Genomic DNA, 15183 nt, shown 5'->3' on the forward strand with positions numbered 1-15183 from the left:
GTGTTATTTTCTACCAATGTTACCAAGCCTTTTATTAATAGTACTTACCATACTGTTTCCTATTTCTTAGCTTTTGATCTTGCTATGTCCTCTATCCCAAATACCATTCCCTGTTTCTACACCCTGTCCTTTTCATGCTTTCTTCTAATTCATACTGATGTAACAATACCCAAATTAGGAGTCATATGCCCCCTGACTTTTCTATGTTCTTCAAAAACATTATCCTAAACTAAGTTCCTACCCCACTGCCCACCCAAGGCCAACTATACATTCCTTATTATAGGACTAACTGCTTTCTGTTGAATTTGACCTTTTCATATTTCTGATTACTTCAGCAAATTGGGAGCTCCTCATGGGTATGATCTTTATATCCCTGTGTCTTCACAAAATGTCTGTCCTGTTGAGGAACTCAGTAAATGTTTGTTAGCTGAAACAGAAAAGAAGAATCAAAACTGATGTCTACATAATAAAGAACAACCTTTTCCAATGCAGTATACTTGATTATAATGACAAGTTCTCAAAAATTATTGGACTCCAGGCCATTAATTAATCAATATAGTCTAGCTATAGATTGTTGAGTTTTTTGAGTTTTCCTTACCAGGTTTACTGCCCTGGGCCAGTTAAAGATCCTGTAGTCTTATGATCTGAAGTCAATTGAATTTTCTAATTATATCATAATAGAATTTTAAATTCATTAGAATGTTTTAATAAAAATATTTCCATACATGTCCTTTATCTTCATATTCTTTCATAAAGAATATATTTTTTTAAATAGCTTTCTTTGCTGAGGTGTAACTCAGTGGTAGAGCACATGATTATTTGTTCAACCTGCAACCCCTGCCCCCCCGCCAATTCTTTTTTGCTTTCTGGATCTCAACTAGATAAATAACATAAAATGAACCAATGCATGTCATAACACTATGTAGAAGTTCTCTATGATCATAGTCCCTCTCATTTAAATGGCACTGCAGTTTATGAAATGGATGTGAAATCGTAGATTATTGCATATGATTTTCACACTGTGTGAGGTATAGGAAATCACTGTCCACATTTTACAAATGAGATCCCTAAGATTCATAACAACTAAATTGTTGCTCCATATCACGTAGTAAGCGGATGCACTGATGTGAATATGTAAGGCTTTTAACTTCAAGTTGAGTAGCTTTTCCATTATATTCCTTGTTCCATATGTTGATAGGAACCCTAACTTGCTGACAAAATAAGGAAAAATCACACACACACACATTCACCACAAGTCTTAATAAGAACAGAGTACTATACAGTAGCAATGAGTCGATTTATGGTCATAATATTTCCACAATTTGGAAATATATAAACATGAGTCCCTACTATATGCCTTTCATTTCCCTTTTCCATCTTAAAAACATACAGATGTATTGGATTACAAATTAAAATAAGAATACTAAAGGAAGCATAGCTGGATTTCTTACATTCTTGAAATGAAAAACCTTGGCATAAAGTAGGGGGGAATAATTATAAATATGACAGAAAAAGACTAGTTTACTTAATATAGAAAAAGTGTTTGCATATCAGTTAAGTTCAACATTCAGAAAAAATTGTTTAAAAACATAAAACAGCAGTTGACAGTTCTATGAAAAGGAACCAAGATTGCCAATAAACATATACAAATATCCTTACCCTCATAATACAGAAATGCAAACCAAAGCAATAATAAAATTATATTTTTGCCAGTAATACCAGCAAAGAATTTTGAAATTCAGGCACATTTCATTTTGATGATAGCATGTAAAAACATGCACCGTTGGTAGAAGTTTAAATTGATACCATATTTTATGGTGAGTAGCAATATTAGTGTTTTTAATGTATGTGCCCTTTGATCTAGCAATTCACATCAGGAAATTTAAACTATGAATACATGCATGTGTGCATAAAGATATATGTACTAAGATAATCTTTAAATCTTAGTGAAAGGAATGTAAATGGTTATCGGAGACTAATTTGCTATAACTCCGTGTAAACTAATACTATGTTAAAAATATGCTCTTTTTAAAAAATGTGATAGAATCCAGTTTGTGGTAAATACAAGTTTATATAATACATAAATAGATCATATATTTGTATATCATGTATTATGCCTATACATTTTAAATACATATTAACACATTTCTATAATATATTTCTATAGTTCATGTAATCATATATTTTTATTTATCTATAGCTGCCTGTATAAAAATGTTTCTAGGAGAAGTCACAAAAATTGTTAATGGCATTTTCTATAGGAGGCTGGAGGTGGTACCCTTATATTTGTTCTTTATCTGTCCTTATGAACTCTTGGAGTTTTTTTACCAAGAAAAATTAACACTTTGTTATTTACCCCTCTCTTTCTCCACTTCTTACACACACAAACACACACACACACACACACACACACACACCACCACCCATGGTAGTAAGGATTGAATGTAGAGTCTTTCCACTGAGGTATACCTCCCAAAACACCCCCTCCTTTTTTTAATATTTTGGGACAGGGTCTAGCTAAGTTGCCCAGGTTTGGCTTAAACTTGTGATCCTCCTGCCTCAGCATCCCAAAGTGTTTTTTCTCCACCATTTAGCCAAAGTAATCTTGCTAGGACACATACCTAATCATGTCATACCCCCTTTACTACCTAAAGCCTTACTCAGTCTACTCACTGTTCTTGTGACCAAACTGAAAACCCCACACATAAATACAAGTCCTATCGTGATCTCTCTTAGGCCTCATTATCCACCAACCCCCTTTCTCCCAACCATCTCCCCACCACCACATCCACACTACACCAAAGCTACACTGCTGGATTTCTTTCAGTGTTGCAACATCCCGGTCTTTCATACACTGGCTGCAGGTCTTCTCACATGCTTCCACTCCCTCTAGATCTCTTGGCATGACATCTACATATCATGAAACCTACCCCTCTCAAAGCTCACAACTTCACATTGTTTTTTCCTCCAAGAAACCTTTTCTGAACCCCCAATTTAAAATCCCCTACTAAAATCTTGTTTTGTTTTGTTTTTTTGTTTTTGGTACCGGGGATCGAACTCAGGACCTTGCGCTTGCAAGGCAGCCGGTGGAACCACTGAGCTAAATCCCCAGCCCCCCCCCCCCCGCTAAAATCTTAAAGGATCTCTTTTGGATGTTTTTCCTAAGTCTATTCACACCGTTATAATGGAATGTTAACTCTCTATACTATACATGTGTGTGAGGACAAGGACCATGCCTTTCTTCTTCATTATATTCCATGCACTTACCTCTACTATAGCACCTCCACATAACAGATACCAAGTAATTTTGGAAAGATGGATAGATTGATTCATACCTGTGTTCATCTATTCAACCAAAGAGAACTAATGGGAAACAAATAGTCATGAGTTTGATAAAGATTAAGAAGTAAATGTGATTACAAAAAAAAAGTAAATGTGATCATACTTCATCAGTTCCTTTCTCTTCTTTCTTTCACTCTAAACTTCAATTTTAAGGTAATAATGAAACTAAAAAATTCTAGCAACTAAATTTGATAAAAGAAAAATGCATTAGTCCTTCCATGTGTGTTAATTGAGTTGGATTATGAGTATAGTTTGGCTTAATTTTGTATGTTGTTAATTCAACATAGTATGTATAATTTGTTAAATAAGTACTAGTAGATTTTACTCCATTTGTAATTTAGCTTAATGGCACCGCACCTGCCTCGCCAGCTCAGGGTCCTGAGTTCAATCCCCAGGACCAAAACAAAAAAATCCTTATTTGTCCTTAGCAGCTCAGCATATACCTGCTGGGCTGTCTGGAGGCTGAAAGCAGGGACAAGGAAGGTCTGCAGTATATACTGTGCTTCCGTAAATAGCTTTATGTGTGGTGTATGCTTTTAAGCTAACATAAAAATCAACGAGTAACATAGGTTCTAGGGACTGGCTTTACCTGCACCAAGTAAACCAGTACAGCAAGAGCTGTCAGGATCCTTAGGAAGACACTAGTTTTTTTAGTACACAAGTAGAACTTTGATGAATATGCTCTAATTTATTTTTAATTGAAGGGGGAACCTTTAAAATTATAATACAGGAAAGTATTTTCAAACAGAAAACATCACTTGAATGTTGCCACCAAATACCTCACTGGGAAACCAAAAAAAAAAAAAAAAAATTTTTTTTTTCAAGGAAAGGGAAAACTACACTTTCCCCAAAGTGAGATAAAATTATTTTTTAAAAACTCATTAGACACTATGTATATTTGTTGGTAGAGTATTAGGATATGAAATGTTTCTAATTATTACCTGGAAATTTTTCAAACACAGTGAGTGCCTTAGGAATGAATACTGGTTAAAACAGAAGTGTATTGCTGCACCCAGCTTACTAGCTGAGCTGTTTCTTCAAGAATTCAGTGAAGCTGTCTGGAATCATAACTGCCAAGCCAAGCAGAAACTCACCTGCACTGGAGTCCAAGATTTTGTGTGGCAATAAGCATTTTAATTAAAAGTTTCCTATTTCCTAAATTTGAATCTTTAAACATGTGGTAGATTGCACTAGCACATCCAAGCACCACTGGAGCTGTGGAGAAAATGTGACTTAAAAAAAAAATTGGATGGCAAGCTGAGAAAATCCAGCTGTGTTTTACTTGAAATGGTGCTAATCAAAGTTCTTTTACTCGTTTCTTTTTTTCTCCATCAGTATATCTGTTGTTATGTGTGTTGGCTCCTCATCCCCCATCCCTTCACTTTGGTCTTTTAAGACTGATTTCACATAAGGATGAGGGTTAAAGCAGTGAAATACTCATTGGCTGTAGTGAGTCATAAAGAGCCTCTCTTGCCTTGTAGTTTATCTCTTAAATAGGTCAGAAGCAGCAGGTAATCTTGATCAGCAAAGCAATTAGATTTTTAACCCTTAGCTTGCGAGAGTTTGCATAGAAATCAAGATTGTCTGGTGACCTTAAAACAGAAATATAAAGGATATAGTCCTTAATTAGAAGTAAACGTGCCCTCTGGGAAGCACTTTCCCAATTAAATTTTAAAAAGTCATATTAGAGCTCTCAGTTATCCTTACATGACATTTGAGCTGATGGTACAGGGGAAGGAGAACAGTCAGGAAGAGAGCCTGGCCAGTAGTCAGGGAACTCACAGCATCCACTTTTGAGATAGGATTAAGTTTCTTGATAAAGATCATTGTCAGATTGGACTGGGAAAAGTTGTTTTAAACTCATTATTCTCCCAATGAATCCACATTTTACTTTCCATTAGAGGAGTAAACTAGTGCCACAGAGCTGCTAAAACTCTGCAGTTAGTAGATCTAAGAAAAATCAATTCATATGATGGTACAGAAGGAGGTAAACATGATTTAGAGGAGACTTGGGGTTACTAATGGTATTATACCAAAATACTTGTACAGATAATGCCTCCCTCCTCCCTGAGACATTCCCAGCCTATTTGATCTTCCTGTTTATTGTAATCTTGCTTCTCTGGGAATTACGTTTGTCTTCTCAGAGACACTATCTTCCCAATACAGGAAGGGCTTTGTTATTTATTCAGTAGTAATGTTGAACATATTAGTGACTTTGGCTTTCAATTCATGTGTCCATATGTACACATAGTGAACAATAGGAGATTCTGAACTAATTGAAATTTCAATAACTAGGAAGAGTTTTGAGTTATAATTGCAGATGGCTTAATTTATAATATCTTAATATGAAAAAATAATTTTATCAAACATTCACCAAAGGAAGAAAATATGTGTAGACCCAATAAATTTGTGTAAAATAATACCTAGAAACATTAAATGAGGGCAAGTACTGGAAAGGAAACAACAGATATGAGAGAAAAATTGTGCTTGTAAGGTGGAATATAAGAAATACTTTCTAAAGGGAGGGAGGGAATTATACATGAAGCAAGCTAAAACATCTAAGATTTGTTCTTAGTAGAGTTTTTGATGAAATTCTCCTCCAACACCAGAGTTGCCTCAATTTCTTTTCTACAGCCTTTGACTGAGACCTTCTTAATGGAAATGAATGGGAGCCTCACCTTCCTTTGTTTTGAAACAGTCAAGCTTTGCCGTGTTTTCAATGTTTGCAAAACATGCTCCCTGAGTCCTTCACGCAGCAGCTTTTCCCTGCTGCCTTCCAGCTCTAATCTCCTTATAGGTAGGTGTAGCACCATGGCAACAGGCCCAGCCTAGAGCCCAGGAACCTTGTTTGTGTTACCTGAGGGGCTAGATGCAGCCGGAAGGAAGAGAAGATGGAGTAGCTGTCTTGCAGGGTTTGGATGAAGATGACTTCTTTTCCTGTTATGTTTCTGTTGAAGACTTGAATAACACCTGGAAAGCATTTACCCAAAGATGGTATCAGTAGCCAAAGGCAGCAAGGAAACCATTTTCTATTGGTTCCTGTTGCTTTCTGAGATGTAATCCAGAAACTGACTTGCTATACCGGAATATGTGGCACCGCTATGATTTGGGGTTGCACTGCCAACTGGTTGTACAGTTGCTTCATGTAGGTAGACATTTATTTTGTTTGAAATAAAATTAATTTATACTTTAGAAATTTTTTCCTAGAGAATTTAAAAAGTAAAAGTAAGCCTTTTGTCTACCTCCATTTTAAATATGCCTTAATCTTTCCTGGTGAAAGGCTCACCCAAGAGCATGAGAGGCTTTTTTTTTTCCAGCAACAATTGAGAAAGATGAGCTAGAACTTTTGTTTAAGAAAGATTATAGTATCCCTTCCCTCAACAGGGCTTCCTATGCAGCATATTGGGAAAGGTTGTATGATAGTTAAAGTAAAAAAATCTAGCATTTTGTTATATATAATTGACGTTCTATATTTGCTGCGTATGACTGCAAACATGTCATTTTCTTACCCAAAATTACAAAGAGAAGTAAATGTGAAACTGATACGCTGACATATTTTTGTGTACAAAACATTAGGTGGCATTTATCCTTTCTGTGATTATCAGTAGAAAAATATAAATGTTGACTTTTTCACTTTAAAATTGCTAAATATCAGAACACACATTTTTAAAAACTTTACATGATGGTTGATTGTGTGTGTGTTTGAAGAGGAAAAGATTAAAAATCTTAATGCTTAAAATGTTTCTTATTTGATAAGGTTTAATTAAACAACGTTAGAATGAAAACAAAAGAGTACTCTTTAGTGCTAGTTTTCTGTATCTTATTACTTTATAACTTAATTGAATCTTACTCTGGCATTAAGTGTTTTAGTTCCCTTTAATGTCACCTTAGTTATTTCAAGGAAATAATTGAAGCTGCTTATTTAATGTATTTTATAATAACAAATGTCTTTATGCAGACATTTCTTTTTATTCTTTATAAATACTTCTTGAAATACATGTATTTAAGTCTGGGTGTTTCAGCCAATAAATACTGTAATTACTGAGTAGAGTGCATAGCCATCCAGTTATGGATTCAAGAATATTGTGTTAATTCTTTCAAGAGGAAGGCAATGAAGCACTAACTTCTAAAGTGACAAGAGTCATGATTCCCAGAATTCTTTCTTAGAGAACTAGGAAATAAAATCAGCCAGGATCCCTGAACAGTGTTGACAAAGATTTGTTCTCTTTGAGAATGTGGATTTTTTTTCATGAGAAGTTTCTTCGAGGCATTTTATTCTTTATTCATATTTATACAGAATTCTATAGTGAGGCATTCTTCTGCTAAAAAGTTTGGGTTTGACTGTGTGCGTGTGTGTGTGTGTGTGTGTGTGTGTGTGTGTGTGTGTGTGCCTGCGCTCATGTGTTTTTTCTCTCAGTGCAGAAAGAAACAAAATGAGGGTTTAGCCACTATTATTTGGTCAGTGATATGAGGATAAGGCCATACGATGAATAAAATAAGAAATAATGTGCCCTTTGACTATATGTTTGCATAAAAAGAAATATGTAAGATAACCCTGAATGCTGTGGTATATATTTCTCCATCTTCCAATATATAGGAATGAAGATAAAATAATGTTTGTAGAGGAGTTTTGCACTCCCTTGAGACCAGTAAAAATTATTCTGTTTTTATTCTGTGTTCAAAAAAATTGTATTTGCATATGTGTGTATAGTTTATATGTCATGTGACTATAATTACTATTATTATAGATTATTAGTTCGTCTTTTTTTTTACTTTAGGCATTTGTGCATTTGTTGTTAGCCTCCATTGCATTAGCCCTTCATTTCCTTGTTGGCCAAGGTAACACTACCTGAAATATCTTCAATTTGTAGGTCTCGTGGGCTGCCTAAATTAAAAGAATCACGTTCCCATGAATCCTTGCTCAGCCCATGCAGTGCAGTGGAATGTCTGGATCTTGGTAGAGGGGAGCCTGTGTCAGTGAAACCACTCCATAGTAGCGTCCTTGGACAAGACTTCTGCTTTGAGGTAAAAATATAGAAAGAAGAGAGTAGTTAACAAGATTTTCTGTTCAAGTAATTTGATGATTTCATTACTATGGCATTGCCAGTTTCATTATTTTAAACAGGTTTTCACTTGCTGAAAATTATCTACAAGGAAAATGTTGAAAATCTAGTTATATTTGAATATAATTAGTTTAAATATAATTAATCCGTATTTGTAATCAAAGTTGTTAATGATAGCATCTCATTCCTTTGGCCTTGTCTGCTTCCCCACCACCACCACCAAATAGATACTATATTGTCAGGAGAGGTGCAGACTAGCAATAGCTTATTAATATGTTAATTTTAGGGTATTGATAAATGATGTCACCCACTATGTTATTATTTTTCTCCTGGACTCTAAGACCCCAATTTTAACATTATTTTGAGAAATAAACCCAAAGAATAATTATTCTGACTACAGCAAGAGCAGTTCAAGATCTAGGAATATGTCTTCTTTATTTCTATAGTCCCCTATACATCTCCTGCCCCATAGTTCATTACAGGTGTCTAATTTCTTGAATGAACAAATTTCCCTTTACCAGAAAATTATGGCTATCACCTTTTATAAGGTCATTTTTCCCTCCCCAGTTAAATGTACACAATATGCTATTTGTAAGTTACAGTTGAAAGCCACGCCTGTGTGTAAATAATTACTAGGATTAGTAACTAGGAAAGAGTCCTATGCTAGATGTTGTAATTTGGTTCCAGTTCTTATGGACCAGCACTCTCCAAAAGAAATACAATTCAACCCTCCATCCCTTCCCACTGTTTGTTCTCTATTTCTCCTTATCAGTGCCAACTTCATATAGTTTGTAGCATGGCAATAAAATATAACTTTTACATTGAGGTCAAGTGTGGCTTTTTGGAGGAAGTGGAGATGGGAGGATTCCCCTCTAATTGTCCTTTGCATATAATTCTTTTTGCCATATGAGCCATGTCATCAGGCCTGAGAAGTTATAAATGATGTAAACATGCTTTTAAGGACAAGTGTGAGTGGCTTTTAAGCTTTTTGTCATAACAAATAACTAATTTTTTATCTTTGGAAAACTCAGTTCTTGAAATACAATCAAACTTTTATTAACTAGAGTAAAGAATAAGCTAATTAATAATTGAATTTGTTCAATAAGGGCTAAGCAACACATTTTTAAAATCTTTATTTATTATAGAGTATATTAGTATATTTTACTGTCCTAAAAATTGTAATATGGAAAATACAGCTTAATCTTAGATGATGTAGCATCTTGCAATGCCTTTTTTATTCTGGCATAAATATTCATGATGAGGTACTCAAGTTGATACTGGAAGCTGAGCTGACTATACACTGACCTTAAGCATTCATGAAAAACTGCTTTGTTGAATAAAATCTGATCAGAATTCTTATGGTCATTTTCCCTTTATTGACAAAAGTAGATTGCAATAAATCCCCAATAAAAGTTTGGTTGGACACACACACACACACACACACACACACACAAACACAAACACACATGCACAGAAATACATTGCAAGCCATAAATAAAGTTTTCAAATTCATTTAACCCAAATATTTCAACGTGTAATATAAAAGTTATCAATGAGATATTTTATATTTTTAATACTAAATATTCAAATCTGATTCTTATACATTTACAGCACAATTTGAGCTAGACACATTTCAAGTACTCAAGAGCCACATGAGGCCAATAGCTTCCGTAGTGGACTAAGTATATAATCTGTTCTGATTTATTGGATTATGATCTGAGATTGAGTTAATATGTGAGCAGATATCAGCAGTTTGGGCAGGTCATTTATTGGTATTCTTTTTAATAAAAATCACTTGAACTTTTCCTTATTTGTGGAACTCAATTCAGTAGACTATATACTAAGCCCAGTGTTAGGTGCTAGGCATCATGTTTCATTTTTAAAGGATAGTAATAATAGTGGTCAGGCTAACCTAGTAAATGACTGGTAATCAACAAGATAGTTGCCTAGTGGAGAGATGGATTCCAAAGACAGTAATTCATTACTATTAAAGTCTTCAATTTCTTTTAGCATCCTTCTATAATATTATAATGAAGGCAGTCTTGAGAAATCTTTTTTAGAAATTCTTCCATTTTTGGTTATTTTTGACTCAGAATTGAGCATATTCATTTGCAGTTAATTTAAGATGTGGCCTGAAAGGTTTTTAATTTTGATATTTTTTAGTCATGAGCCAGCTGATTTCTAAATGGCCTTTATGCTTGTACCTAGAAATGAAAATAGATGCTAAATAGAGAAAAAAATTAAAATGAAGGTATAGATTTAGATATAGATATCACAAAACTAGCTAAGATCATTTTAGTTTCATTTAGTATGATTTGGATTGATAACATATCCCTGACTCTTACAGGATAGAATTAAGAAGATAGAGGCCCCCAAATCTTATAGTTCCTTTTCTTTGTCTCTAATCTTTATGTTGAAGGTCACTTATATAAGTGGAAGCAAATGCTTCAGCTGTAACTCAGCTTCAGAAAGAGATAAGTGGATGGAAAACCTTCGAAGAACAGTTCAACCAAATAAGGTAATAGTGGCTTTGATAGTCTAAAAATGTATCACTTTGGGTTTTTTTGTTTTTCTTTTTTTTTTGGTACTGGGGATCGAACTCAGGACCTTGCACTTTCGAGGCAGGCGCCAGAACCACTGATCTAAATCCCCAGCCCCTATATCACTTTGAAAAGAGTAAGTTGATAGAAGATAAATGTAGTGGTAATATCTTAATTGTTAAAGAGCTTAACAGTGTTAAAATACATACACATTTTAGGATATTTTATACTAAAAATAATCTCAATATGGATATTACTATGAATTTACCAATGTGGATAAGAAGACTCAGAAAACTTAAATGATTTATACATGTCAGAAGTTAGTACATGATAGAAAGGGGACTAGAATACGTTTGTTACCTATCCTTTATATGTGTAAAAAACTAGTCCAGTTGCCATTAAGCTGGCTATAGGAAAATTTACCATAACTATTACAAGATGATATTTCAACCTAAGTAAAATAGAACATATGTGGTTCTCTAAGACTCTGATACATTCTTGTTTATACCTTGCTATTGTCCCAAACAATAAAATATCCAATACTTTTCATTATGTATTGACTCCCCTTATATAGTACATAATCAGTATCACTTTAAGAGGAAATATTCTCTTTCTGAGATATTAGCTCTCAAATTCAACTGTGTCGCCTCTTTATAGGACAATTGCAGACGAGCTGAAAATGTTCTTCGTTTATGGATCATTGAAGCCAAGGACCTTGCCCCTAAGAAGAAGTATTTCTGTGAACTGTGCCTTGATGATACCCTCTTTGCTCGTACAACCAGCAAGACCAAAGCAGACAATATTTTCTGGGGTGAACATTTTGAATTCTACAGCCTTCCACCTCTTCATAGTATCACAGTTCACATTTATAAGGATGTGGAAAAAAAGAAGAAAAAGGACAAAAATAATTATGTAGGGCTTGTCAACATCCCCACTGCCAGTGTTACTGGTCGCCAGTTTGTAGAAAAGTGGTATCCAGTGAGTACGCCTACACCCAACAAAGGGAAGACAGGAGGACCTTCTATTAGGATTAAGTCACGTTTCCAAACTATCACCATTCTGCCTATGGAGCAATACAAAGAATTTGCAGAATTTGTCACCAGCAACTACACTATGCTTTGTTCTGTTCTTGAGCCAGTAATTAGTGTGAGAAATAAAGAGGAGTTGGCTTGCGCCTTGGTGCACATTCTTCAAAGTACTGGCAGAGCCAAGGTAAGTGGAAGAGGGGGATTGTGTTACCTGGAAACTCTTCCCTGTCCTTTACAAAGAAATAAGGTATGAATGCTGTACAGAACCAAATTAGAAAAATGTACTTTGCTATGGTCACAAGAAGAAGAAAGAGTTAAGAGGGAACCTATTAGCAGATCCAAAAGAAATGAGGATTATAAAACTAAAGAAGTGGCTAAGTGTGGTGGTGTATGCCAGTAATCCCAGCAGTCAGGAGGCTGAGGCAGGAGGATTGCTGAGAGTTCCAGACCAGCCTGTGCCACATGGTGACTTCAAGGCCAGCCTAAACTACATAACGAGACCCTGCCTGGAAAAAAAAAAAAAAAGCTAAAGAAGTAAAATGGAGAAACCAATATTTGTTGAAAGCCTATTTTCATAAAAGATAGATACCACAACCATTTCTTTTGTTTGTTTGTTTGTTTGGGGGGTGGGGGATTAGTACCGGCTATCAAACTCAGGCTCTTGCACTTGCAATACAAGTTGGCAGCACCACTGAGCTAAATCCTGGGCCCAAGTTTTTAATTATTTGATAGAATAAATGGTAGGATTGGTATGTTATCCCCACACTTTATCCAAATTCTTCAATTCTAGGGCAGTGATGATGAACCTTTTAGAATTTTCAAAGATATAAACAGCCCGCTGTTGCACATGTGCCATAGGTTTGCTACCAGTGTTCTAGGATACTGTATGATGATTTTCTTTCTTACTGTATTTTAAGATTAACTGATGACTATCCCATAGGCAAAGAAGGAAGTATTCCAGAAACATGCTGAGTATTAGCAAGATTCCTTATGGGGTTAAAATTTATATTTGGAGTAAAAATACCAAGGGATTGTTATACAGTTGGTAGCTATTTCATGATAGTCTTGTATCATTTCATCCTGGATAAAAGTAAAAATACAGGAAGACAGCAAAAGAGAAATATGCTGATTATAGAAAGAAACAACCACCAGTTGATAGAATCTTTGACCTATGAGGCATATTCACTTTCTAAGCTGAGTCTCCAATATATTTTAAGCCAACTGGTCATAGTAAAGTTGAACTTCAGATCCAGAGATGTTCACAGCTAGAATAATTTATTTAGAATCAAAAAATAAAGTGTTATTATTATTTCTTGATATAAATCATAATATATCAATATATTAGCTATTTGCTCCCTTATCTAACTGGCTTCCTATTGATTGTAAATTTTGTGCTTGAATTTATTGAAAATAATCTTGAGCTTTCTGTCAGTAAAAAAGCTTAAGAGTTGGGATAAGATGTTTGAAATTTTGAGTCTCATCTTTGAAATTTTTTGAGTATGTTGTTTGTGCTTTTCGATTGCTGCAGGTTCAGGATGTAGTAAGATTTATTGAAACAATTTAATTGAATAATGTACAATTTACTTACAATATACTACAGCCATCTAAAGTGGAGTTCAGTGAGATTTGACAGATTATGCACCCATCGAAACCACCATCTAAATCAAGACACAAAATGTTACCATCGCCCCCAAAACTTCCTCCTGTCCATTACCATAAGTTTTAATAGTGATTCCTAGGCCCACAACTCTATTATTAGACTATTGAGCTGCTCCAGTGTAAGTCCTGTTAATTAAATGCTTAAGTTTAAAGTATATATGTAAAAAAAAATCTGCATATTACCTCTGTTTTGAGTTTTGGAGCCCTTAAAATATCCAATAAATATATAATATTCAAAATATATGATGCTATCATATTTCACATCAAATGATAATAAACATTGAATTTTACATCAAGTTCTTTTGTGACTGTTGAGGAATGAAGAGGCTGTTTCTTCAGGGCTTTACTTCTTATATGTCTTTCTTCTCCATGGATGGATGGGTGGGTGGGTGAATGGATGAACAGATGGACAGACAGACAGATGGCCAGCCAGGCAGCTAGAAGAATAGTCAGTCTTGAAAATGACTTTACATGTCATTCTTGCACATGGGCCATGCTAATCTCTGTATAGTTCCAATTTCAGTGTATGTGCTGCCGAAGAGAGCACTTGAAAATGACTTTAAGTGATAAGTTCAAGAAATTCAATGTTGATACTGTAAGCCAATTTGTAACTGCTATGTGTTGAATATTAATATATGCCAGAAACTATTAGGTGCTAGAGATATATTGGTAATCGAAAATTGATATTCCGAAGCCTCATGGGACTTGCAATTTTCTGAGGAAAACACATGAATCAAAAGATTAGAGAAATAAATATCTGATTCCAGTGAGAAGTATAGAGAATTAAAAAATACTTGGTATTATGGGAGCATGGAGCAAGCAGACCTGACTTGTAGAGCTTAGGGACAATGTTGGTCAGGAAAGACTTTACTGAGGAAATATGTGAGCTAAGAGCCAAGCGATCCCAGGAACTAGTTCCCTGATACTGGGAGTAGCAATGAGGATTGGAATGGAGCAGAACTGAGAGCAGCATTTGCAAAGGGCTTTGTGCTGGAGAGAGAACATCATATGTAGAAAGTGGTTGATGTCAAAAAAAAAAAAAAAAAGGGCCTCGGAGGCTGAAGCAGATTTCAGAGAGAACAGTACTAGATGGCCAAAAGGCTAGACAGAAACCAAGGAATCTAGACATTGGAGACTACAATCAGAATTACGCTCTTTTTCAAAAGTACAATGAAAAATCTTTGAAGGAATTTTAAACTTAGGAATAGTGGCACATAGGATTTTTGTCTTGACTGCCTTTTTCCTTCCAATTGAATCTGGTAGCTTAGCTTTTAAAGCAGCATTTTGAAGATGTTTGATAGTTCTGTACTTTTAATGTATAATTTATTTAGTTGCTTTCTACTTATTTGAACATTATTCTACCAGGATTTTCTAACCGACTTGGTGATGTCTGAGGTGGATCGTTGTGGAGAGCATGATGTCTTGATCTTCAGAGAGAACACCATTGCCACAAAATCCATTGAGGAATATCTCAAGTTGGTGGGACAACAATATCTTCATGATGCACTAGGTATGAAAGAGGAAAATACCTGTTTTCTTCCCCCCCTCTTT

General features: G+C 34.9%; 1 protein-coding gene and 1 non-coding gene across 12 annotated transcripts in view; one reads left to right on the forward strand and one right to left on the reverse strand.

The window, feature by feature from the left end:
* Rasal2 (RAS protein activator like 2) overlaps positions 1-15183 on the forward strand; it is a 330126-nt gene that overhangs the window by 280761 nt on the left and 34182 nt on the right. For all 11 annotated transcript variants that reach the window (XM_004853375.3, XM_004853376.3, XM_087194374.1 and 8 more), the window contains 4 exons: positions 8214-8367; positions 10825-10923; positions 11603-12157; positions 14998-15142. In XM_004853375.3, coding sequence (XP_004853432.1) covers positions 8214-8367; positions 10825-10923; positions 11603-12157; positions 14998-15142 — 953 coding nt within the window. The remainder of the gene's footprint in view (positions 1-8213; positions 8368-10824; positions 10924-11602; positions 12158-14997; positions 15143-15183) is intronic.
* LOC147823110 (U6 spliceosomal RNA) lies at positions 14074-14179 on the reverse strand. The gene has a single exon (XR_015444614.1). It is a non-coding gene; the product is annotated as a U6 spliceosomal RNA (small nuclear RNA).

The sequence above is a fragment of the Heterocephalus glaber genome, unplaced genomic scaffold (genome assembly GCF_053883595.1).
Source record: "Heterocephalus glaber isolate CG9 unplaced genomic scaffold, H.glaber_assembly_v1.0 deba00001600, whole genome shotgun sequence".
NCBI classification, from domain to species: domain Eukaryota; kingdom Metazoa; phylum Chordata; class Mammalia; order Rodentia; family Bathyergidae; genus Heterocephalus; species Heterocephalus glaber.